The following is a 24,009-nucleotide window of genomic DNA, read 5'->3' on the forward strand; positions in this document are numbered from 1 at the left end:
ACACCCCCGCGGCCGCCCGGAGACCCGCCCCTACGCGCCGCAAACCCCAGATCGCAGAGAATCAGCTAAGCCTAAGGGGTCTGCAAACTGCGGCCCTCGGGCCACGTCCAGTCCCGACGCCACTTTTTTGCGAGGCCTGCGAGCTCCGAGTGGCTTTCCCATTTTTAAATGGTTGAAACGATCGAAACAGTAATAATGTTTCGCGCCACGAGCAAATGACATGAAATTCACGTTGGTGTCAATAAAGTTTTATTGGCACACGGCCACGCCCACTCGCTCCCCTGCCGTCTGCGGCTGTCCATCAGCAGAGCGGAGCATGCGCACAGGCCGCCCACCGCGCGCCCCGCCCTGCACGGAGTCGGTCGGCAGCCCCCCGAACCTAAGCCCGCGCCCCTCTCACCGTCCCTGCGCCCCCCTCACCGCCCCCGCGCCCCCCTCACCTCCGAACTCGCCCTCGCCGATCTGCGCTCCCAGCGTCAGATGCTGCAGGTCCAGCAACCAGCCGGCTGCGGGGCGGGGACCCGGTCAGAGGGGCGACGGGCTCCCCTGGCCCCGCCTCGGGGCTCCACCTGGCAACACCAGGCGTCTCCACCGCGCCTCGGCCGGGGGCACCCCACCCCTGGTGCCAGGGATGGGAGTCCAGAGCAACAGAGGCCACCGCTCAGGGCCGCCCTGTCTCCTCCACCTGGAGGCTGTGTCCGTGCAGATACCTCGTGGGCCCCTCCCTTTACAGTCCTTTATCTCTGGCCACCCAGGGACACGCACAGAGCAAAAAAGACAACAGATGTGGAGACTCGGAAAGCTTCTGGAAGGTTCCAGAATCTCCCAGGGCTCTAAGTCGTCATCTGGGCTGTGGCCTCCCTGATCCTTTATCTCAAGCACAGCTGTGTTCTCCCCTCCAGCAGGTTCGGTAGGCCTCCTCCTCTTCCTCCCCAGATACCCCCGGAAAATCACGAGCCCTTAGGTACAATCGGGCACGGTGACACCAGCCTCCACCCAGGCACCATCCCCAAGGGGCCACTGCATCCAAGAAGACAGCCACGGTCATCGGGTTCAAAAGGGTGGCCGTGGGAGGGCGCATTCGCTTCGGGCCTCCAGTATGGAGGATTTCACTACTCGGGGACTGGACAAGCATTTCAGGTGGAGGGAACAGAAGGCACAGTGGCACAGAGGCAATAAGAAATGAGGAACCACAGCCCAGGGGGGCATGGAGGAAGGGCCCTGCAGAGGAGGCAGGAAAGGTGGCTCAGACACAAGAAGAAGTTCTGGAAGGCCGGGGAGCTGCTGGCCTCCCTCCTTTAAGCATGAGAGCAGCGTGGGTGGAATTTCTTTGTGGGGACAGGGGCAGAGGTTGAGAGGAAGTGGGACCCCCCCCTCCAGGAAGAAGGTGGTTTGATGGGAAGGCCGAGGCTGGCCTGTGGGGGCGGGGTGCAGATTTAACAGGTGTTAGAACCTAGTGGTGGAGGGGATGTGGGAGGGTGGGCGGGTCAAGGCTCTGAGCCAGGTTTCAGGCTCAGGGGACAGGGCGGATGATGGGGACACGGGAGAAGCAGCAGGTGTGGGACCCGCTCGGCATCGACCCGAGGGCTGCTCAGGTCTCCTCACCGTGCCAGGCGCGGGGACCTGCTCAGGGGAGGTGGCCCTGGCCACATGCCAGGCCCCGGGGCCCCCTCCCCAGGCCGTGCCAGCATGGGAGAGGAGGGGGTGGCTCACCCTTGGCCAGCTCCTCCTCCGCCGACTTGGTGCCCTGCTTCCTCTTGGGTTTCACGAGCTTCGTGCAGATGGCCCCCTTGTCCTTGCTGTAATGCTGCCGGATGCGCAAGGCAGAGGCAGTGTGAGCGCGATCCCAGGGGGGGGTGGTGTTGGGGGGGCCTGCATCCCGTCCCCCTCCCCAGGGGCCTCTGGGTGGGGGGCCAGGAGGAGAGGGCTTGGTTCCCACAGGATGCGTTGGGCTGGTTTCCATGGAAACGGAAAGGATGCAGGCGAGGAGGAAACAGGAGGATCCCGGGGAGGGGGCTCTGCATTGATGTCAACTTGCAGGTTCCTGGGGGTCCCCAGAGGAGCCGCCCAGTCCCTGGAGGTGGGACCCAGCGGCCTCAGACCTCCTGTAGGGTCGGTGGTCCATGGAGGCCAGCCCCTGCATCTCCACACTGGGGAGCACGCAGCTCTGGGCGTCCCGGGTGCACCCGGCTGCCGGGATGGGGCGGCGCCCGGGGTCCCTCTGTCTCCACACCGGGGGTCGGGGCCGCGCGCGCGCGCGCGCGCGCACCTCCACCATGTCCATGAGGTTGCAGAAGCAGACGGCCTCGTCGATGGTCAGGTGGCCGTCGCGGTGCAGCACGCGGTAGTGGATGACGTCGCGGCCGAAGCTCACGCACAGCACGTAGTCGCCGGGGTGCCGCGCCGACTCGCGCACCAGGAACAGCCCGTCCTCGGGCGGCTGCAGCTGCTGCACCGCCTCCTGGCCCGAGATCTTGCCGTGGAACCACCTGCGGCCGGCGGGAGGGCGCGCTGGGCCGGGCTGCCCGGGCCCCCGACCCCCGCCCCGGGCCGTCCCACACTCACGGCATGAGGCTGAGCTTGGGGTCCGCAGAGAGGGCCTCGCGCTCGCGCAGCGCGCCCGCCGCCAGCAGCCCCTCCTGCCCGCTGGCGTGGTGCTTGGCCCGGTACCAGCTCTTGCTCTGCGAGGAGGGAGCCAGGGGTCGGTGGGGGGGCTCCCAGCAGAGCCCTGTCCCCAAGCACCCCTGGGCCCTCGGCCACCGCTCACCTCGCAGGCCTCCAGGATGGTGACCACGTCGCCCTTTCGGAAGGCCAGCTCTCCCGGCTTGGGGCGCGTGTGCTCACACTTGGTGATGCATTGGGTGCCCGGGGCCCAGCGCCTCTGGGAGGAGGATGAGAGGGACAAGGGCACCGGGGGCATGAGGGACAAATGGGGAGAGAGAGAGGCCGAGAGGAGAGAGGACAGGAGGAAGAAGGAATGGAAATTGAGGAAGAGATGAGACACAGATGGAAAATTGGATGGAGACAGAGAAAAAGAGGGAGAGCGCGGGGAGCAGCCAGCAGAGAAATATTAGACGGCAAACCTAGGGGCCGAGGACCACAGGTCAAAGGTCGGGAGGAGAAGGCGAGAGAAATTCAACACTAAGGGACGGAGAAAGACTGGGCAGACACCGGTTAAAGGGGACCTGGGAGAGAGTCCAGCCCCCCGGGGAGCTGAGGTCCCTCCAGGGTGGGCTGAGCGGGAAGGGCTGGGGCCACAGGCTGGGGTGCTCACCGTTGGCATCCTGGCTGAGACGGGAGGGGGTGCTGGGCGCCGAGGAAGCGAGGGCTCACCTGGGGAGGGCCAGAGACCCGCTGGAGAGCCCAGACCCCAGCCGGGCTGGGCCCCGGGGACCAGTACTACCTCTCTGAGCCCAGCCAGGTGGAGGTGACAGCCGGGGGGCATCCCCTGGGGTGGGGACCAGGCCCTGGCTTCCCGATCCCCTGTGGGGAGGTGCTCTCTACCCAGGGGCGTTCCTTAGCAGAGTCGAAGCCATGAAACACCAGGAGGGAAAACCACAGAACCTCACCTCGCCATCATCCCCAAAGGGAAACTGAGGCACAAGGTGGGCAGAGAGCAAGTGGCCACAGGCTGGGGAGGGCGGAAGTGCCTGGCTCGGGCCCCAGCAGCCCGCACGGTGCGTGGGGAGCTCGGTGCCACCTAATCGAGGCTGGTTCTTCCTCTTTCTTGCTAAGTGGGAGCAGAGGATGACTCAAGGTCACTCCCGAGAATCGCTGACCCTGGGGGGGAGGGGGGCACGCAGCCCAGCTGGGCTCCTCGGGCTGCCAGCTGGGCCTCTCTGATCCCCCCACTGCGCCCCAGGAGGGACACACAAAGTCGCTCGCTGGTGCTGGGTGGGGGCATTTCACCCTGTCTCCAGCGTGGACCCCACGGCAGGGGTGGCTGGGGGGCTGAGCCTCTTTTTCCTGTATGCACCCCCCGGAAATCCCCAACCTCCTGTGTTCTCACACGCATACAGATCCACGTATGCACAAGCACACACAGAAACACACGGGGTGTGGACACAGGTGCCCCCAGCCACGCAGGGGTGCCAGCAGCAGCTCGATCCCCTAGAGACACGTGTGCACACCGTCCACACGTGTGTACACGCACACAGACGCTCGGACATCCGAAACGTGTGTACCTGTCCCCACCCCCCCCCACACACACCCACGCTTGAACACCTGGGCGCCAGACTCAGGGCCACCCGCGCACGCACAGCGACACGCAGGGCCGCGCACACGCATCTCGGCCACACGCGCACACCCTCCACGTGGACGCGCGGATACACACACCCGGGACTCGTAGACGCGCACCCCCGCAGCCAGAAAAAGGCCCCCCACGCCGCGCCTGGTCGCCTCCAGCCACCGCCCGTCCCAGCCGCGTACCCGCCGCGCGCCCCGGACGCGCACCCTCGCGCGCACAGCGGCCCCTCCCGCGCACGCCCGGGGTCCCCCCAGAGTCCCCTGGTCCCCCCACTGCCCCACGGTCTCTCCCCCCAACCCCGCCGCCGCGCTCACCTGTTCAGGGGGCGCCCCCGGGCCGCACCCCGCGCCCGCCCCCAGGAGGGCCCCCGCGCGCCGGCTGCGCACCCCGAGGCGGCCTCGGCTGCACAACTTGGAGCAAGTTGCTCCGTTTCCTCATTTTGGGGGGGGAGGAGGGCTGGGGTTGGGGGGAGCAGGAGGCGCGCGGCCTGGGAGGCCCCCGCGGGTCCTAGCGCCGGCCGCACTGCGGTCTGCTCGGCGCGCCGCCGCCGCCGCCGCCGGCCCCTCCCCGCCCCGCCCCCGCGGCCCCCGGCACCTCCAGCCGCCTGGGCGGGGGCTGGTGGCGCTCGCGGGCTCCCCGCCGCTCTCCGGCCTGGCGCCGCGGGGCGCGCACCCCGCCCGCCCCGGGATGCGGACGCATCGGAGAGTGAATGGGGTCCCGCACTTGCGCGCGCGCAGGAGCGCACGGGGAGGGGAGGTCGAGTGAGCTGCCCATCCGGGGAGGTAAGCAAGCCGCGGAGCCCAGACGACACCATGGACTCTTCTGACTACGATTCCAACGTCCTCAGTCACCTCCTCTGCCAACGGGGAGGGCACCTTTAGAGAGCTGTTGGTGCCTGGCGCAAAGAAAGCGCCCCCAAATGTCAACCGCTATCCGTATCATTATGATCATCATCTACATCAAGGGAAAATTGGGGCCACGGGAAGCAAACCATCTGCAACGGGAGGCCTCCTGGAAGAGCAGCCCCGCGTGGAGGCTAACAGCGGGGTAGGCCGGGGCCAGCCCAGCCGTGGCAGAGGCAGGCGCTGCCACCCTCCCAGCCTCGGTTTCCCCCTCTGTAGGGCTGCGCAGCACCGGCTTCGACCTCAGGGGACAGTCTGGTGAGCACTTGATGGCCGCCGTCCTGGCCGATCTCCCTGTGAGCCCCTTCGGCCGCCTTCCTTCTACTGGATGCGTCCGCGTGGACCAGGCTGAAGCCGATCTTGCGAGGCCGCTAACTGAGCCGCCCAGAGAGCCGGGGTCCCCATTCAAGTTTCCGTTCCCCCACGAGGCCCAGGGGCCGTGCCTCTAAGGCCGCCCTGAGGTCTGGGAATAGAGGCCGAGTGAGGAGAGTCACAGAACAGCCACATGCTAGAATATTATGCAACAAAAACTAGGAAACTATACATATTAAAAGGCGAACATCAGCCGTTGTCGACCCCCCGCCCCCCAGGATGTGACACAACCCAAAGGCACCATGCCATTCACCTCATGCAGGAGAGAATAAATCCCAGTGGGGAGTTCCAGAAGGGGATCCCCCAACTGGCACTGGGGTCACGCTCAGCCGGGGCCGCGCAGGAGGAGGGGGGCGCTGTGTCATTCATTATTCGTGGCCGGAGCGTTTGCAGGGAGGGTCCACGGATCCAGCGGCGGGACAGTCCCAGGGCGTGGCCCCCGCCTCCCAGCCGCGGGCACCACTTTGGCCCTGGGTCTGGGGACCCTGCAGCCGCATTCAGCAGGGCCCCCAGGCGCCCACCATATATGGCAAACCACCCTCACTTGCCCGAAATAGAAACGCGGCATCAGAATAGTCACAGCGGAAACCCAGCAGCACCGCTGGCTTCTCCGGAGCCGCTGCTGCCGCGCGGGCCCCACCGTGACGACGACCGGGGCTGCCCCCTCTGTGCGCAGCAAGGACGGGAGGCCAAGCTAAGACGTTGAGACGCCCCAGCACCCCCGGAGACATTCTCCAGGATGCAATTTTTAGCATCTGAGCAACACCTCCGTCCTCCCCAGGCCCCCAGGGTCCTGTCCCACACTCCCTACCCAAGAAGGAGCAACCAGAGAAACCAGAGGCGTTGAGGCTGGAGGAGGGTAGACTCGAGGAGACAGGGTCAGGGCCCGAACCTCCGGGCGCAGGTGAGCCCCCAGGGCCTGGGCACAGGGACTGAGCTGCGCCCGGCTCTAGGGGTACAGATTTGAGTCCACAGCTTATTTGGGTCAGAGCTACCGAAGGGGTGAGCTCCCCGTGCCTGGAAGCATCCAAGATCTGGCCAGTTTGGATCACGAAGACTCAATGGGTCTTCCAGTCCTCAGAGGTGGCCACACCAGTTTCTCCTGCCTCCTGCCAGGAGCCGGGGTACTCGCCCCTCTTTCTACCAGCCTGAAGCCAGTTGGTGGCCACCCCATCGGACGGGACTCCAGAATTCACCAGTCCTGGGCTCCTCACCCTCCACATTTCGGTCCAGTCGACTTGATTCCAGAAATTTTCTCACGCCCCAGGCCACCCTCCTGTGCAGGCGCACAGTGACAAGAAGCCCCTCCCAGCTCTCACGGCTGCCTCCAGTTTCTCTGCGGGAAGAATTCGCCTCCTCAGTTCCAGCCATGCCTGCAGCTCATGCTAGAGCTGGAGCAGCTGAGACCCAGAGAGGCCAGGCTACTTGCCTGTGGTCACACAGCGGGCTGGGGCTAATAGTTAGGCCCGCAGACTCCTCCAGTGGGGCTGGAAACTTCTCAAAGGCAGGGCATCTTTCTCATTCTTGCTGGTAAGGACAGAAGCACTGTAGGCAGTGAACAAAGGGAGGCATGCGACCGGCACTTTACATAATGCATCGGTCAGGATTAGGACTGGCTGCATGGGAGGGGAGACCCCAAGTGCTAGAAGGTTGAATTAGGCAGAAATTAATCTTCTCCCAGGGAGGCTATCCTGGGCAGTGTCAGGGACCCAGGCTCCTGCCATCTTGTTGGTCTGCCTTTCTCAGCACAAGAGCTTCCACCTCTTGATCTGAGATGGCTGCTCAAGCTCCAGCCATCCCATCTGCATTCCAGCCAACAGGAGGCAGGGAGCTGGCAGAGAAAGGAGCACCTCTTCCCTTTAAGGACCCTCCCTGGGTCCTTAAACGAAGGAAATGCCATTGTAATTTCATCTCGCTGGGTGGAACTTAGCCACATGGCCAAACCCAGGAGCAGGAGAAGTTGGCGGATGCAGTCTTCACACCGGGGGCCAAGGAAGAGGGGGCGGCGGGGCACTGGCCTCCTCTCCCTCAAAGCCTCCAGGCTCGCTCCCACCTCAGGGCCTTTGCATGAGCCGTGCCTTCTGCCTGGGACCCCTCCCCAGACATACTCAACGTTCCAGCAGTTCCTGGAAGATTCCATCCCGCTGACCCGGCACGTCCCTGCCTGTCACTCTCTGGAGGCCCCGCTGCCGGAATGACGGTGGATTTGACGTGCTCATCCGCTCACCAGCTTTGTCCTCCCCAGAACGTCAGCTCCGGGGGGCAGGGGCTGTGGACGGCGCCATTCCCGCCGCGGCCTCAGTACCTGGCACACAGTGGGTGCTCCGAGCGTGCGTTTTCACCCGAGGACTGTGGGAGGGGACAGCAGAGCCGTCTGAAGCTGCGGCCCAGCTCGCCCCGGGACACAAGAGGCGGGGGCTGGCCTTGGGGCCCAGCCACCTGGCGGGAGCTGGGCACACGGGGGACCCGGGAGGACGTGCCGCACCTGAGCTCTCCAGGTCTGGAGGGCGGGCAGGCCGCCGGGACCCTGGGACCCTGGCTGGCACGGTCGGGTGGCCTGCCCCAGTTAGCACCTCCTTGAATCGAGCTGTCCCCTCCCTGCGGCCCTGGGGCCAGTGGAGGACCGCGCCGCTCTTTCAAGGACAAATGCCGCCTGGCTCACTGTGCAACCAGGGTTGCGGTCCATGTCGAGTGAGGGGGCTCTCGGGGTGACCTGCTCTGGGGTGCAGGCTGTGCTTCGGGTAGATCCACCTTCGAGAGAGGGGGGTGTCTGCTCTCCCCCGCACGCCTGTCCCACTCTCCTTGTGATCCAGGTGGAGCTGGCACGTCATTTCCCAGCCACACTGGCAGCTTCAATATAGACTGCCTGCCTTCCCGTGGCTCCCACTGTGGCCCACGACCGGCTTGGCCTGGCCACTGTCACCTCTCTGCTGTCAGCTCCCTCCACCTTCTGAGCTCACTGGCTCCTGTTTCTCAAGTGTTCCAGGTGCCCACCAGCCGCAGGGCCTTTGCACGTGCTGTTTCCTTCTCCTCGTAGATGCTTCCGCCCAGTTTTTCTCAAGGCAGGCTCCTTCTCAGCATGTCCAGCTCCTCCAAGAGACCCTTCCTGACCCCCATGGTGGCCACCCCCCATCCAAGCCCGAATCACTGCCTGTCACCCTGTCTTGCTCATTCTCGTCGATTGCCCTCCTGCCTCGCCTCACTGAGCTCCCCTTGATAGAACGTCAGGGCAGGGACCTGCTCTGGCTCGGACACTCATTTCTCTCTGGAGCTTGGCGCACAGTGGGCCCTCGCGGGACAAATGGACATGGGATCCGATGAAAGGGTAGAGTCGGAGGGAGGAGGACGGGAGAGCCACAAGGTGCCGGAAGGGAAGCCGCGTCTGTTGGAAGCCCCGCCCCCGGGTGCCTGCGTCGGGAGCCCCCCTTGATCCTCCCCATCCCATCCCACACCCTCCTCCCCTAACTGAGTCCGCAAACTCTCTCTGCAAAGGGCCCGACCCTCCGTCTCCACGAGTCAACTCTGCCTCTGTCGCACGAGAGCCGCTGTGGGTTCCACGTAAGCCACGGGGCGCGCCTGCGTTCCGATGAAGCTGGACTTGTGGACGCTGAAAGGTCCGCGTCCTATACTTCTCACGGGTCACGCGACATCATGACTCTCTGCATTGTTTCCAGCCATTTACACGCGGCAAGGGCCATGTGTAGCTCGCGGGAGGCACAAAGGCAGACGGGGTGAGCGGGCTGCGGTTTGCTGACCTCTGATCCCTCGCAATCTTTATTTTCTCAGGAGCAGGCCCATCGTTTAAGCTGCTTGATTTGCAGGCGCGCTTCTCGGTCCAGGAAAGGTGTCGATGCTCGCGGTTCGCAGCGAGCCCTCCCGTGCTCGCCAACATGCACGCAGCTCCCGACCGAGCGACGAGCCCTCAAGGCCATGTGGGTTTCCTTCTCGTCAAAATTAAGACGTGCGACATCTGTAGAGTGTCTCGTGTGTGCAAAGACGGGGGCAAGGCTTTAAAACACATTTTCAACAAAGCGAGCAATGTCCGTCTCCCTCCCCGAGGGCCGCCGCTGCTCTTCCTGTCCGCTGTTCCTCTCGTATTCGCTTCTGCGCTTCCAAATAACGTTTTATGCGTCTCCTGCGTTATCAGTCGGACGGTGCCCATCGACTTCCTGCTCCTGAAGGTGGAGACCCAGCTCTCCCAGGCACCCTGCTCTCCCCATAGTTATGTCACAATTTCGGTTAAACGGTACATTCGGTGTTTATGTTATTAGATGTGAGTGTTGCTCACGGGGAGCAGGGGCCCTAAGGAACACTTTGCTTTTCTGGTTTTCCTGGCGTTAGCGATCGCCTTTGTTTTTCGTCTGTGACTTGCGCTCCTCCAGCCTCTCCAGAGGAAGTAACTTGTCCCCCCAGCGCCCCTCTCCTTCATCACCTGGGCATCCCGTGGTGTAGCGCCCGTCCCTCTGGCCCGGGTCTCCCCGTTTCCTGGTTTGTGCCCTCGCTTTGGGCACACGCCCCCCACAGGCATTTCCAGACAAGGTGTCTTTCCTTCCACTCTCCCGGGAGATCCGGGGTTTGGCTGAGAGAGTGTCCTCGGTGGCGGGTCACTTCCCCAGCCTCCTGTCTTCCGGATTCCAGTCGTGGGCAGTCGGACAACCTGAAGCTGTCCCGCCTCCTCGTCCTTGGCGTGTCTCTCTGGAAGCTTCTGGAATCTTCTCCTCTTGTCCACGTGCTGCTCTTTCACCGAGCATGTTCGGCGTGGGTCCGTTTCCACCTGCTGCGCTGGACGGGCGGTGGGCTCCATGATATCACGTCTGCCCCTCCTCATAGGCTTTCTCGAGCGCCGTCCCGGGTGCTTCCTTCCACGTCGGCTTCTCTGTCCCCTCCCGTGGAACTCTTCTTCCTCATGACTTGGCTTCCTGGATGGATCTTATTTTCTGGCCAATGTTTTCTCGTTCTACTTTCTCTCCCCACCCTTCGTTGATATCTTGATTTGGACCATCAGGCTTTTCATTTCCAAGGGCTCGCTGTGGTTCTGTGAACGTTCCCCCCCTTTTTTTTTTTTGAGGAAGATTGTCCCTGAGCTAACTATTGCCAGTCCTCCTCTTTTTTGCTGAGGAAGACTGGCCCTGAGCTAACATCCGTGCCCATCTTCCTCCACTTTATATGTGGGACGCCTCCCACAGCATGGCGTGCCAAGAGGTGCCGTGTCCACACCCGGGATCAGAGCCGGCGAACCCCAGGCTGCCAAGAAGTGGAACGTGCGAACTTAACCCCTGCACCACAGGGCCAGACCCTGAATGTTCCTTTTGAAAAGGCAGACTTCAGCTCGTGTCCTGGCTACGGCATCTGCTGGAAGCTCTTGGAGGATACAACGCGTAAGGGCTTTTCTAGAACTGCCCCCTCTGTTCTCGTTGTCTCTTTCCTACGCTATTTTTTTGTCCTCTTTTTGGGTTTTAGTCTCTTCCCCGGGTGACATTTACAAGGGGAGGGCTGCAGAGCTGACAGGCGGCTCCCGGCCATGGGGTGGCCTCACTCGGGGGACAATGGGGGGACCAGCCACTGCAGGGGAGTCCCCTACATCAGCCGCCTCTGTTGGGTGTTTCTCACAGCCTGGTGGCCAGCGCTCTGGAAGCCGAGATGGGTCACTGTCCCGCATGTGACTTCCATCTCAATCGCCGTGTCCCCCACGCCTGCCTGCGTCCCTGAGGCTGGACCTTGCTGGGCAGCAAGCGTAAAAACTCGCACTTTATGACTGAGTTCTCCCCTCAGCTCTGCAAGGCTGGTGCCGCGAGCGTTAGTCCAGTTTCACAGGGGCCCAGGGAGGCGGAGCGAGCTGTCCTGACACCCACGGCTGCTATGTCGAAGGGCCACGCTGGGACCAGAGCCCCGAGTCACCCTCGCTGCGTGAAGTGACTATTTCTGGTTCATCTTCGGGTTCCTCCAAGGAAGCTGGTGAACGTTTGCTGATTGAATATTGAATATATTTCAACATTCTCAGGGGTAGACACAGGGAAGCCATGTGAGTGACGGCCCCCGGCACATAGAGGCATTCGATAAACACGTGTCGAATGAATGACAACACGAAAGACCAGCAGTTGAGGATACAAGAGGTCGCAGAAAGCATCCCAATGGTTGCACTCATATCCATGTGCAGAAAAGTATTTTCACAAGTGAGAAGGCGAGGTCCTGGCTTGGAGGCGGCGATGGGGGCTCCCTCACTGACAGTGAGGGTACCGAGCAAGGCGCTGACGGAACGCAGTCTTACCCAGGGAAGTTCCAAATGCCTTATGATGCTCACGCCCTTTGATGGAGCGATTCCTTTCCCGGGTTTCCATCGGGGGGCAGAATCCCGACCCTCAGGAACTTGTTTGTCAAGATACAATTTGAAAATAATCTAAATGTCCAACAGAAGGGGCATGGTTAGGCAAACGGGAGTATGTTCATTTGGTGGAATATTATGCAGCTGATAAAAATGATATATCTTCCCAACAACCAAGAAGTGGACACAGCCCACACGTCCATCAGCTGAAGAACAGACACAACATGGTCCATCCACTTAGCTGTGAAAAGGAGCGAGGCCCTGACACAGCTGCATGTGGACGGACCTGCACACACGACGCTCAGGGAGAGAAGCAGACACAGAAGGACACACGGCGTGTGACCCCATTGACATGAAACGTCCAGAACAGGCAGATCCACAGACAGAGAGCAGGCTCGTGGGGGCCAGGGGCTGGGGAGGGGGTGAGGGTGATGCTGATGGGGATGGGCTTTTTTGGGGGGATGATGGAATGTTCTGGAATTAGTGGTGATGGATGCACAACACTGAAAATACCCAAAACCACTGAGTCGCACACTTTGAAATAGTTTAAAGTGGTGAATTTTACATTATGTGCATTATATTATGTGCACCACAATAAAAAAGGAAAGGAGATTTGTCTTGTAAGGTCTCCAGAAGAATTAAATTAGAAAAACTCTATTTCAGCACATTGAAAACATGTGAGGAATGAAAGCTGTTATAATGTCAAGTGAAGAAAGGCAGGAATCGCTTTGGTATAAACAGCCCGTCCGTAAAATGTGCACGTAGAATGAGCCGACTCGGAGGAGACGCGCAGACTGACAACAGGGTTGGACTTCGTTTCTCTTCTTCCATTATTTCTGAAACTTCCAAGTTTTTTGTAATGGGAAAAACCCAATGCATTAAAAAAAATATTTTTGTGTTAAAATAGACATGAAATTGACCATCTTAACCATTTTCAGGGCCCAGCTCAGTGGCATGAGGCACATTCACACGGTTGTGCCACCATCCCCTCCATCCGTCTCCAGAACTTTCCATCTTCCCAAACTGCAGCTCTGTCCCCAGGAAACACTGACTCCCACCCTCCCCCAGCCCCTGGCCCCCCATCCACTTTCTGTCTCTGTGGCTGTGGCTCCTCTGGGGACCTCCTGTGAGTGGACCACACAGTGTGTGTCCTTCTGTGTCTGGCTCACGTCCCTGAGCATCACGTCCTCCAGGTCCATCCACGTGGGAGCAGGCGTCAGGATCTCCTTCTTTTTCATGGCTGCGTAATATTCCAGGGTGTGGATGGACACACTCTGTGGATCCATCACCCATCCACGGACACTCGGGGGCGTTCCCACGTTTTGGCTGCCGTGAACACGGGTGTGCATACATCTGTTCCCAGTACGTCTTACTTCTCAGAACCTGGACAGACATAAATGGGGCACTCCTCCCCAGCTCCAGGCTGCCTCCTCCACCTTCAGGAGGAACCTGGCTCCTCCAGCTCGTCCGCTCAGCAGAGCCTTCATCCACTTCCCTGACACAGCTTCTCAGCCTCGGCAGCCAAACTAACAGGCGACCAGGGAGAAGGCGGAGCCAGTGTTTCCCCAGGCAGCCGCCGAAGCCAGCCAAGCCTTGGAGATGCCCCCTCCACCACTGAGGGTGACTGATGGGGAGGAGGGGATGTGGTGCACCTTTGCGGCTCGCTGTCTGGCTTATCAGGGACCTTGCAGACGGGATGACAGACCTGCCCTTCCGTCTCTGTCTTTCCGGGGCGCCTGCCAGGTTCCGCTCAGCCCTGCCCACACGGCCTGCCTCATCCCTCCCACACGCGCCGCTGTCGCCTAGCAACCGGGCTTGCCCGCCAGCATCCTGCAGCCTGAGGTCCCTGCCTGCAGCAGCCCAGCTTCTCAGGCGCCAGGTCAGTATCCACCCGCTGGCCGCGGGCCTGCTCTGGGCTCCTCTGCCCGGCGGGGGGAGGCTGGGGAGGAGAGACCAGAGGCCACGGCTCCTCAGGCCTGTGGCGGCCAGCTCGGCGCCCAGACGTTTCGTCCATCCGGGGCCCAGACTTTGCTGTCGCGTCGCCTAGACTGGGCTGTTCGGAGTTGCCAGGGGGCAGATTCCACCCTCTGGCGACAGGGCTGGTTTCGAACCACCTGGGGGTGAGGAGGATATCCGCGTTTCCGGGGAGCCAGGGATGGGACCAGGGGGAGCGTGGGCGTGCGGTCTCCAGGAGCCGCCTCTGCCGGGCTGTCAGGCAGGAAGTCAGTCTGCAGAGACGGCTGAGTGCAGTTCATCATCGCGCCCGGGGCTTCCTATCACGGGGCAGCTGTGACCGCCACCTGGTGCGTCCTGGCTGAGAAGGCCCACCCCCTCCTGGTCCCCTTCAGCCCGCTGCCGCTGCCCCAGCTGAAGTTTCTCACCTCGAGACCATTACAGCAAGCTCCTGGGACGAGATGGAAACAAATGGTGTCTTCTTAGCTGCTGGGGGCAGTTCCTCTAAGGGAGGGACTCACTTTGGGGGGTCAGAGTGTGACTTCAAATATTAACATATTTATTGAGCAACTACTGTGTCCCTAGCTTGTTCTAGACCTGGGGATCCTGGGTGAGTAAGGGAGACTGACTTCCTGCCACAGAGAATTCGCAAATGACTTTAGTCAGTGCTGTGAGCTGTAAAAAAAATAACCAGTGTGATGTGACACCTCCTTGAGGTGGTCAAGGAGGCCTCTCTGAGGAGGTGACATCTGAGACCCAAAGGAGGGAGGAGTCCCTGGCCATACAGGTCAGGAGACAAGCTTATTAGGCAGTGGGAACAGCACGTGCAAAGGCCCTGTGGCAGGAACAAGTTTGGCTGGTCTGAGGAGCGGCAGAGACTGGCAGGTGTGAAGTGGAGTTCTTGAGGGAGAGGGTGGCAGGTGGGTTCTTTGTTGGGGTTCGGGGTTTTATCCTAGGTGCAATCTTGAGTTTTATCCTGAGCGCCCACTGCTGGGGGTTGAAGCAGCAGACGGCCACTGAGAATGGAGAGCAGTAGAAGTGGGACTGAGAGGACTTCCTGATGGCTTGGCCCCCAGCACAAAGAAACCCAGGAGGGCTCCCCGGTGGTGGTGGCGGCCAGCCTGGGCAGCTGGGTGAACCGCAGAGCTGCCGACCAAGATGCGGGTGTGGGGGTTGTGTGAGGTGGAGAATGCTGGGCCCTCCCTGGACCCGGCCCGTGTCTGGTCTGCAGCTGCGGCCAGGACCAGCTACGGGGCCGGCTCTGCTCCCGGTGTTGCTGGGGTGCCTGTGGGAGGCAGGCGGGCCCACCCCCTCAGGAAGAGTGCCCAAGGGAGCGGAGAGCCGCCTGCCATCCCAGGGCGGGGGGTGGGGTGGGGGGGAGCAGCTGCTTCCTGTTCCGGTAGACAATGCGCGCCCTAGAACCAGGCTCGGCCTCGCCCGCCTGAGGGGTTGAGGGGGGTCCTGGCCGTGCCCCTGCCTGGTCTGTGCGTGCTCGGTGCCCATTGACACGTGACCCTCTCGATGAGAGCCATCGCCACCTCGCCCCACCTGCCTCCCCCTCTGCTCCTCTCCCTGCCTCCTCCCGCCCAGCCCCCAAACGACGGCCTGGGGATGCCCCGGGGCTCAAAGCTGTGGGACCAGGTCTCCGCATCTGAGCCCCCGTCCACCCCGAGGTTTGCGATGGGGATTTAGGGAAATTCCCAGGGAACTCTTGGCGGGGGCCTGCAAGCAGAGAGCCATCCCCAACTCAGCTTGGCCGCCCCTTCCTCCAGGAAGCCTTCCAGGTTGCCAGCTCCCCTGCACATCCCCTGGACCAGGCCGGGGTAGGTTTCTTGAGTGGCCGGGTCCCATGGGTGGGTGGGGCCTGTGGAGCTGGGTTCCTCTCACCCCCAGGGGACCTCGGTGAGGGGATGGCCCGAGGGGCCCACCCCCGGGGGCAGCACCAGCCCCTAGGACTTCCTCCCCGTGCACGTCCGCAGCCTTAGAGCCTGGGAAGAAATGCTGGCTGGTCCGCGCCCCTGCCTCAGCCCCGAGGGGCAGCGGGAGGTGCAGACAGGACCTGGAGGGAAGGACAGACCGTCCACACTGAGAGACAAGCGTATCTCCTTTATTCCCCGCCCCGCCCCCACACTTCCAGGCGGTTCTGTGAAGACGTGAGACGCGAAGTCACTCACAGGCTGTCTCCTAAACACAGAAATGAATCAAAGGACTCGAGTGGCTGTCGATGGCGTCAGTCCAAAGCCGGACTTTTCTCCCTCAGTGCCACTGGGCAGCTGGCCAAGAAAAACGGTGGCAAAGAGGGAGGTTTGGACGCATCGGGGCGGAGGCTGGGCAGCGGGTGCCCCACGTCCCCCAGGACCCAGAGGCACCTGACCCCTGCGCCCTGCACCAGGCACAGCCCCCAGACCAGCACCCAAGAGGCAGGTGCTGGAGCTATGCAGGGAGCTGCGAGAAAGGCCGGAAGGCACCCCCCACCCTCAGGGACGTCCCAGAGCGGTTCCTCTCTGTGGCAGAAGGCACTTGGTGCAACGAGGTTGGGGGGGGCGGTCAGGGCAGACGGTTGGGACACAGATGTTTCATGGGAGCCAGGGGCGCCCAGCCTGCCTCCTCACCACCCCTCGGTCTTGCCACCCTCCCCACGGGGGATGGGGGACGAGCCCAGCTCAGGCCTGCAGGCCTCCGGCCACGGGACCATCTCCAGGCTGGGGAGCGGGGGGCAGCAGGTTTGGGGCAGGCTGGGCCTCGGTCTTGGCTCCCATCCCTGGCCTGCCTCCTGACACAGGGCCCCAGACGGGCCTGTCCCGAGATTTCACGGCCATGCACAGCGGGGGCCTCTAAAGGCAGCGAGCTAGACGCCCACATGCTCAGGAGGCCCAGGGCGAGCTGACACCCCACAAGGGCTGCCCGGCTTTGACATCACTGTGCTGCACCCCCACCCGCCGTGGGGCAGGCATCGGGGTACAGGGTGCTGCCCGGCGGCTCTCCCCAAAATGAGGCGATTTCTCCAATGACCTGAGCACAGGGTTTTTAAAGAAACCCGCAGAACGTCACTCCAGCGGAAATCTGATGTCAGGACGGAGCGGCCACGCGGCGCAGCATCGGGTCCCTCCAGGAGGGGAGACCGCTCACACGGGCCCCTCGCCGCCCGGCCGGCCCCGCTTCCTCTGGCCCGCGCCCTCCTGGGCCTCGGCCGCCTCCCGCAGCCTCTTCCGGACGCGCGCCCCGGGCCTGCTTTTGGGGGGCGGCAGAGGGGCCATGCCCAGGATCTTGTGGATCTGCCGGAACGCCAACAAGCGCAGTGCGTGCTGGGGGCGGACAGCCCGTCAGGACCCCCGGCGCACCCGCTCGCCCGGCCCCCCTCGGGCAGCCTAGTGCGGACACGGGGCTCGCAGGGCGCCCTCCCTTGACTGTACTTTTCTAGCTCAGGCACCCTCAGGCGTGAACTACACCGGGAGTTGGCGGGGGGCGGCGGGGGCAGCTGACGGCAGGAGTTTGCCAGAAGCCCTTCGGAGCATCAGCTCTTTCCTGCCTCGCTACAGGGACCCCAGATGCTCCCCCAGGTCGGCCCTGATCAGGAGCAACTGGACTCTTTCCGTTAAAGGCGATTCTTAAAGGTCACGCCTGATTCTGTACCACTGGGAGACTTTCTTATAAATAAACTTGCGAACAAAAGGGAAACCACAGCTGGGGGCTCGGCTGCGGTGCCTGAGGCTGGCCAGGCGGCGCTGGAGGCCACGGCTGGGAGTTCAGAGACCACAGGGCGGTCAGGGGGTGAGCCACGGTCCCAGCCCCAGAGGCCCCACGTCTGTGCCGCATTCTGCTAGCGGCTTCTGCTCTGGGCTGCCCACCCATCGCACCACAGGCCTCCCATCTCTGCAGGCGAGGGAGGGAGGGCAGGGCGACCCCAGACCGTCTCCTGGGACGCCAAAGCTGCAAACCGGGGCTGGGCTGGGGGCCGCGCGGCCTGGCTGAGCAGGTCCCTACCTGGGCGCTGGCCGTGAGGTCCTCGCGCTCCTGGGCGGTCATGGCCCCGAGGGCGTCCGTCTGGCCTCTCTCACAGGGATCCTGGAGCCCGGGCCCGTCTTGGTGGCGGGAGGGGGGCGGCAAAGAGGGAGAGCACCTTTGTGAAAGATCGCCCCCGCGGCTCCACAGCACCGGGGGCCTGATGTGCAGGGTCCGCGACTGCACCCCAGGCGCCCTGGGGTCCCTGCTGGGGGAGCTGTCCCCGTGCCCCGGCCTTTGCGTGTGCACGTCTGCGAGTGTGCAGTTACACAGAAGGCTCACACGGCCCAGGGCTTTATCTCCTTTTTCACTGGATATGACGCCATCCAGGCTCCAAAACGCCCGGAACTCCATCTCTGCGTCTGACACACGAGGGCCAGCGCTGCGCTCCCTTCCTTCCCGTGACTGCAGACCGCGCCAAGGGGAGCGTCTCGGACAGAACCCGCTAGCTGCATTCTTGGTCCTTCCCCGGGAAACCTTCCTGCCAAGGCCGGCCGGCCGCCAGCAGGGTGGTGCGCCGTGCTGTCGCGGTGGCTCCAGTCCAAGCCCGGCGCCCCTGGAGGAGAGGCTGCCCCTGCTCCCACCCGCTCCCCGTCCTCCTGGGGACGACCATCCTCCTGCCTGGGTGGCCACTGCCCTCGGCTGTCTGTAAGAGGCTCCTCCTGGACCCCATGCCGGCCCCTGGCCCCCCGTCTGCTCCAGGGTCTGGGCCTCCAGCCGTCGTGACTGACCTGTCAGGAGCGTCCCCGAGGCCACGCACTCCAGGACCCGTCTCACGGCGTCCCCTGGGCTCAGGGGCCCCACAGCGCTGCTCAGAGCCTTCTCCACCAGCAGCTCCACGGCCTGCCGGGCGGACAGTGCAGACGCTGCGTCCCGCAGGGGATTCTCGGTCAGCCTGCCTCCCACCCTGGGCTCTCGGGCTCGGCAGGGGCCTCCAGGGCACCCTGGGATGGGAGGCCCCTTCCAGGTCTTTCCCTGACTCCCACCCACCCTTGAGCTTCTACGGGGGGGGTCACTGGGGCCGACACCTGCTGGCATGGCCTCGGGCAGGCCACTTGACTCTATGCCTCAGTTTCCCCATTGGTAACATCCCGTGGATGCCAACACTGCAAACTAGCATCAGGAGGGTGAGAGGGACTCGTTCCCTGAGGCCCACAGTCCACTGGGCTAGGGTCACGGTGACTCGGCCACTGGCTCGGGCGTGCCCACCCCTGGGATCCCCCTGCTCTGGGAGCCCCCCTCCCCGGGAGGGTGCATCTTCATTTCCAGGGAAACAGGCTGGGGAATTTGGGGTCCTGTCGGCATCAGAGCCGACCCCACACCAGTCACTCTGCATGAAGCTGGTCATGGGGCTGTCCACGGGGTGGCCCCAGGAGTGATGTCTCCCCTGGACACGGGGAGGAGGCGGAGGTGCGGGCGGGCTCCGGAACCCTGGGTTGGAGCTGGCGTTTGGGGAGGAGGCCGGGGCGGCCCGGCGGGCGGGGAGGGTCACCTGTGCAGGGCCCAGGCCTCGGCCATGGGGGGAGAGGGACGGGCAGAAGGCCGTGCGTAGAAGCCAAGTCCGCCCAAGTTCAGGGCGCTCGCCGCCTTCCCAGGGGCAAGGCAGCTGGTTCGGCAAGGCCGCGCGTCTTAGGAAGGGCGGCCAAATGCAGCTGCGCTCCAGGCGGCTCCTCCTGGTCCGGGGGCCCGGGGCGCCCACCCACCACCTCTCGGGGCGCTCAGGCTCAGGTGAGCCCTTCTCAGAAAGCCAAGCGCCGGGATGGGGGGAAATCAGGCCTCGGGGGCTTCCCAGGACAGGGCTGCCACCCGGCGCTGCTCACCCAGTCTGGCAGGGCCCCCCAGGTGGGCACGCGCTGGCAGAGGTCCCGAAAGACCCTGATGACGATCACACACTGCTGCAGGCCACTGGCTCGCGCCTTGGGGGAGAAGCGCACCGTTAGCTCCAGGGGTTGCGTGCACGAGGGGGCGCGCGAGGCTGGGGAGCAGGGCTGACCCCGGGACAGCGAGCCTGGCCAGGGGGCCCATCCTGGCAGTGGAGGCCGGGGACGGACTGTGGGGGGCACGGGCTGGCCAGCCTTGAGGGCAGCAGCTGGGAGCAGAGTCCACTGCCAAACAGGTACAGGCCCATGGAACCGGCCCACTTCTGAGCCCCCGGTGCTGGCCAGAGGTGGCCACGGGGTGGCGGCGTCCCCACCCCCAGAGCAGTGGTCACTCCTTTCAAGTTCACGGCCCTGATGGCCAAGGAGTGACCTCCACCAGGTCAGTCTGGGCAGGGAGCCGCCTCACAGATGTTTGTCCTCTGTCTGTAGTCGGAGCCTGCACAGCTGAGGCGTGCAGCCGGCAGGACAGACAGACGGACGTGGGCCCCCTCCAGCCCCGCCCCCTGACCTGGAACCACTTGGCATGGCGGAGGGCGGCCAGTGACTGGAGGCACTTCTCCAGGCTCAGAACGTCTCCCGGGTCATCTCCCAGGTCGGGCTGAGGTGCCTCCACTCCTTCTGGAAGAAGGAGGAGAGTGAGTCATCGAGGGCGTGTGGGCAGGGCGCCCATTCCCCCGCTCCCCTCCTGGGCCATGCGGGCCAGACCCCGAGACGGTGTCCGCTCCCAACACCGCCAGGACCAGAGGGACGGCTTCCCGGAGGTTCCCTGCTCCACAGGGAAGGGACGTGACGCCTGCAGCGCCCACTCCCTTGGGGAGAGAATTAGTCCAGATGGGAAACTATGAATTACGCCAGAGTTCCAGAAACTTCCAAACACAGAAGGAAAAGGGAGAAGCTGGGTCAGATGCGAGCCAGTCCCATCATCGATGACAAAGGCTCCCGTGTCCAGGAGAACTTCAGGTCTGTTTTTTCTTACTTGCTGCTATTGCTTCAGGAATGTTCTCTCCATCAAGGAGGCCCTGGCTCCCTCAGGTCACAGGATGGGGCTTGGGCTTCACTTCCACCCACAAACATCCCAAGGCCCAGGCCCCGTGTCTGCCCCTCATCACAGGAGGCGGAGGGGGCGGGGTGTGCCCGCGGGAGGGGCTGCAAGCCAGCTCTGACAGCCAGCGGGGGACGGGGACACTGACGGGAAGCACATGCCCAGTGGTCCGGCTCCCGGCTCGCGGCCCCATCACAGGATGCTCATCACGGGGTTTCCTGCCAGGCAGCGCCCGGGGCTGTGCCACTTCCTACAGGTCCTGACCGCCCCATTGGCCAGAGCGACCCCCGCAGGCCTTGAGCGGGAACTGCAGGGCATCTGTTTTCTGAGCTGTGTTTTCTTCTCAGAGGGCTCTCCACCTCCGACGACCAGCCATGGCTTCCCATTCACAGCTCAGAGGCTCCTCTTTCAATTTGTGTTCAAAATGAACTGTTTTTTTGGTATTTTTTGAGGAAGATTACCCCTGAGCTAACTGCCGCCAATCCTTCTCTTTTTGCTGAGGAAGACTGGCCCTGAGCTAACATCGGTGCCCATCTTCCTCTAGTTTATATGTGGGACCCTTACCACAGCATGGCGTGCCAAGTGGTGCCATGTCTGCACCCGGGATCCGAACCAGTGAACCCCGGGCCGCTGAAGCGGAATGTGTGCACTTAACCACTGTGCCACCAGGCCGGCCTCCAAAAAATGAACCAGTTTAAAGAAAGACGCTAGGAGCTCGTGGCCCTCAGCTGCAACAAAACCACCATCAGGAAGGGGGTTCAGGAGTGACTGGAGTCTGGAAACCTGGCCTGGGGGCTGTTCCAGGAGGTTCCGTGGCCTTGTGAGAGGTGCAGCGCGGCCCATCAGCTGGCCTTCACCGTGTGTCGGTGACTCAAGGCCTGGCTGCCCTCTGGCCTGGCCCAGTGCCCCCCGACTCGCAGGGAATCCAACCTGTTTCAAGCCCCTGAGCCTCGCGTCTGGGACCAGCGGGGTGTGCTGTGGGCCCCACTGTGGGCAGACCAACGGAGTCAGTCTGAGCTCCTGGCCCGGCAGAGCTGGTTTCCCCTGAGCGGGGCGCAGGGGCCTCTGCCAGCCCAGAGCCAAGAGAGGAGGGTGATACCCGGAGCACCCGCAGCCCGGGTTCCGGCCCACGTGGCACCCGCTGCCCAGACCCAGCTCTCGTCTGACCAGTGGCATCCAGGCTGACACAGGTGCTGGAAGGCCACTGGCCACGCCCCACCCCACCCAGAGCAGAGGTGGACGCTACCCCAGGCCACCCGGCGCATGGGGAGGGGAGCCAGACAGAAGGGCCCAGCCGCACCTTGGTCCGTGGAGGGGTCCTCCCGCATGAGGGGCGAGGTGATGGACACAGTGACCCGCATCCTGGGCTCCTCGCAGGAGGAGATGATAATGTTGTCTTCAGGGTCAGAGGAGACCTCGTACTTGTCCTCCGTCACCATCTACAGTGCAAACACAACACGAGGCTGCGTTACTCCAGGCGAGAGGCAATGTGAACGACAAGGACATGGTGGTCTGGAACCTCCAAGGGACTGAGATGCGGCCCTGCCCTCCAGGAGCACATGCAGAGAAACGCGTCTGGGCAGTGGAGCCTGCATACAGGTGCCTTCATATGTAAAGAATGCCCGTAGCTCAATAAGAACAAGACCCGCAATCGGATAAGAAAACTGGAAAGTGATATAGCAGACACTTGGCAGAAAAGGAAACAGAAGTGACCACTTTCACACAATGACACAGATTACCCCTACAGTAAGAAAGACGCAAATTAAAACGCTATCGAGGTGCCACCCTCCCCTGTGAGAAGAACAAAGCTCCAGGAGTCTGAGAGCAGCCGGGAGGGTGCAGATCTGGCATCTGGAAACTCTTGGTGGACGCTGACCTGGCAACATTCCCCAGAGGCATCCAGCTCCTGCCTTGGCCCATGCCTCTGCCCTGGGATGTGCTCCCACGTGAGCCATGCGGCCTGTGCACAAGGTTATCATTCTGTGCAGCCTCGCTGGTAACACACAACGCTGGAAACAACCAGATGTCCAACCACTCGGGAGGACTCGGCCGGTCATGGACAAATGGCAACAAAATATTCCTCGGCCACAAAAAAGGAACAAAGCTCCTTCAGCACGAACGTGGAATGTAAGCCGAGAGACACCGTCGAGGGGAAAAGGCAAGATCCTCTAGTTGGTCACAGGCTACCGTCTGGGTACACAGGGGAGAAGGGGTTTCCCAGGAGGCTGAACAGAGGCTGCCTCAGGTAGGATCTGAGCCTCCTGGGCTCCGGTCCCCACCCCATGCCTGCCGCCCTCACTGGGGGACACCCCAAGAGGATCGGTCCTTTACCAGCAGAGGCTCCAGGTCAACCCTCAGTGGTACCCTCTGCCTGCCCCCTACTGACGGCCCCCCCAGGCTCTGCTCCTGCCAGCCGCCCGCTCCAGGGGTCTCAGGGAGAAGAGACCCCCGAGCTCGCAGCCACGAGAACTCTCACTGCCCGTCCCGGTCCCCAGCCTCCGGAGGAGACTTCACAATGCAGGGGGCTTTGGTGTGGGGACCTGATTCCCAGGGAGGCCAGACAGTGTCCCTTGGCTTGTTCTGGAGCCCCAGAGACGCCTGGCCAGCATGCCCCGAGCAGGCATGGAGCCTCACGCAGTGGTCACTGCTTGCCCGGCTGCCCCGTGGCCTGGCGAAGCTGTCTGCCCAGCTGCATGGGGACTCTGGAGTCAGATGGCAGGGTCAGAGGCTTCCCCCGGGGGGGCCTCACTGGACGTGGAAGTGCTTTGGGTCTTTGGGTGGGGAACACGGAGGCCACGGCCCACCTCAGAGTTCCTGTGTGGACCCTTGGGGTTCCTGTCCCGGCGTCACCCAGGGCCACATGGTCATCATCATCATCGCCAGCCTGAGGCTGGCCTTGAACCTGAAATGCCCGTTTCTCCCGACAGCCACCCCTCCCCTCTCAGGGCCTCCCTGCTGAGGCAGCCCCTGGGCCCGTCTACATTACTGGGTGGGACCCACTGCCAGCTCTCCCACAGCCTTAGCCATCTTTTCAGGGCTTCTCTTAGCTGCTGGGCTGTGAGATTCCAGAAGCCAAGGTCTGCATCTGAGCCATCTTTGCACCCCTACGTACGTAGCAGAAAACTGCCCTGTGCTGTGTGTTTGGGAAGTGAGTGATTAGATCAGTGAAGTTGGAGCACGTCACTCCCCTGTTTAAATCCCTCCAGGCTTCCCTGAGAATAGAGTCCTGCTCACACAGCCTTCAGGCCTGGCTTGATCCAGGCTCACCTCTCCTGGGGCCTCCTGCCTCT

At 62.9% G+C, this 24,009-nt stretch overlaps 1 protein-coding gene and 1 long non-coding RNA gene across 2 annotated transcripts in view; one reads left to right on the forward strand and one right to left on the reverse strand.

The window, feature by feature from the left end:
• The window catches only part of LOC106832361 (zinc finger RNA-binding protein 2), an 80,887-nt gene that overhangs the window by 1,830 nt on the left and 55,048 nt on the right, over positions 1-24,009 (reverse strand). Inside the window, 12 exon segments of the mRNA XM_070491739.1 lie at positions 441-506; positions 1,714-1,807; positions 2,270-2,489; positions 2,566-2,681; positions 2,768-2,881; positions 3,275-3,300; positions 3,303-3,333; positions 17,780-17,877; positions 18,529-18,640; positions 19,618-19,713; positions 20,186-20,295; positions 22,020-22,158. Coding sequence (XP_070347840.1) covers positions 441-506; positions 1,714-1,807; positions 2,270-2,489; positions 2,566-2,681; positions 2,768-2,881; positions 3,275-3,300; positions 3,303-3,333; positions 17,780-17,877; positions 18,529-18,640; positions 19,618-19,713; positions 20,186-20,295; positions 22,020-22,158 — 1,222 coding nt within the window.
• LOC123279093 (uncharacterized) lies at positions 4,561-17,773 on the forward strand. The gene is made up of 3 exons (XR_006516947.2): positions 4,561-13,721; positions 15,568-15,618; positions 15,933-17,773. It is a non-coding gene; the product is annotated as an uncharacterized lncRNA (long non-coding RNA).

Source organism: Equus asinus, chromosome 20, assembly GCF_041296235.1.
Source record: "Equus asinus isolate D_3611 breed Donkey chromosome 20, EquAss-T2T_v2, whole genome shotgun sequence".
NCBI classification, from domain to species: domain Eukaryota; kingdom Metazoa; phylum Chordata; class Mammalia; order Perissodactyla; family Equidae; genus Equus; species Equus asinus.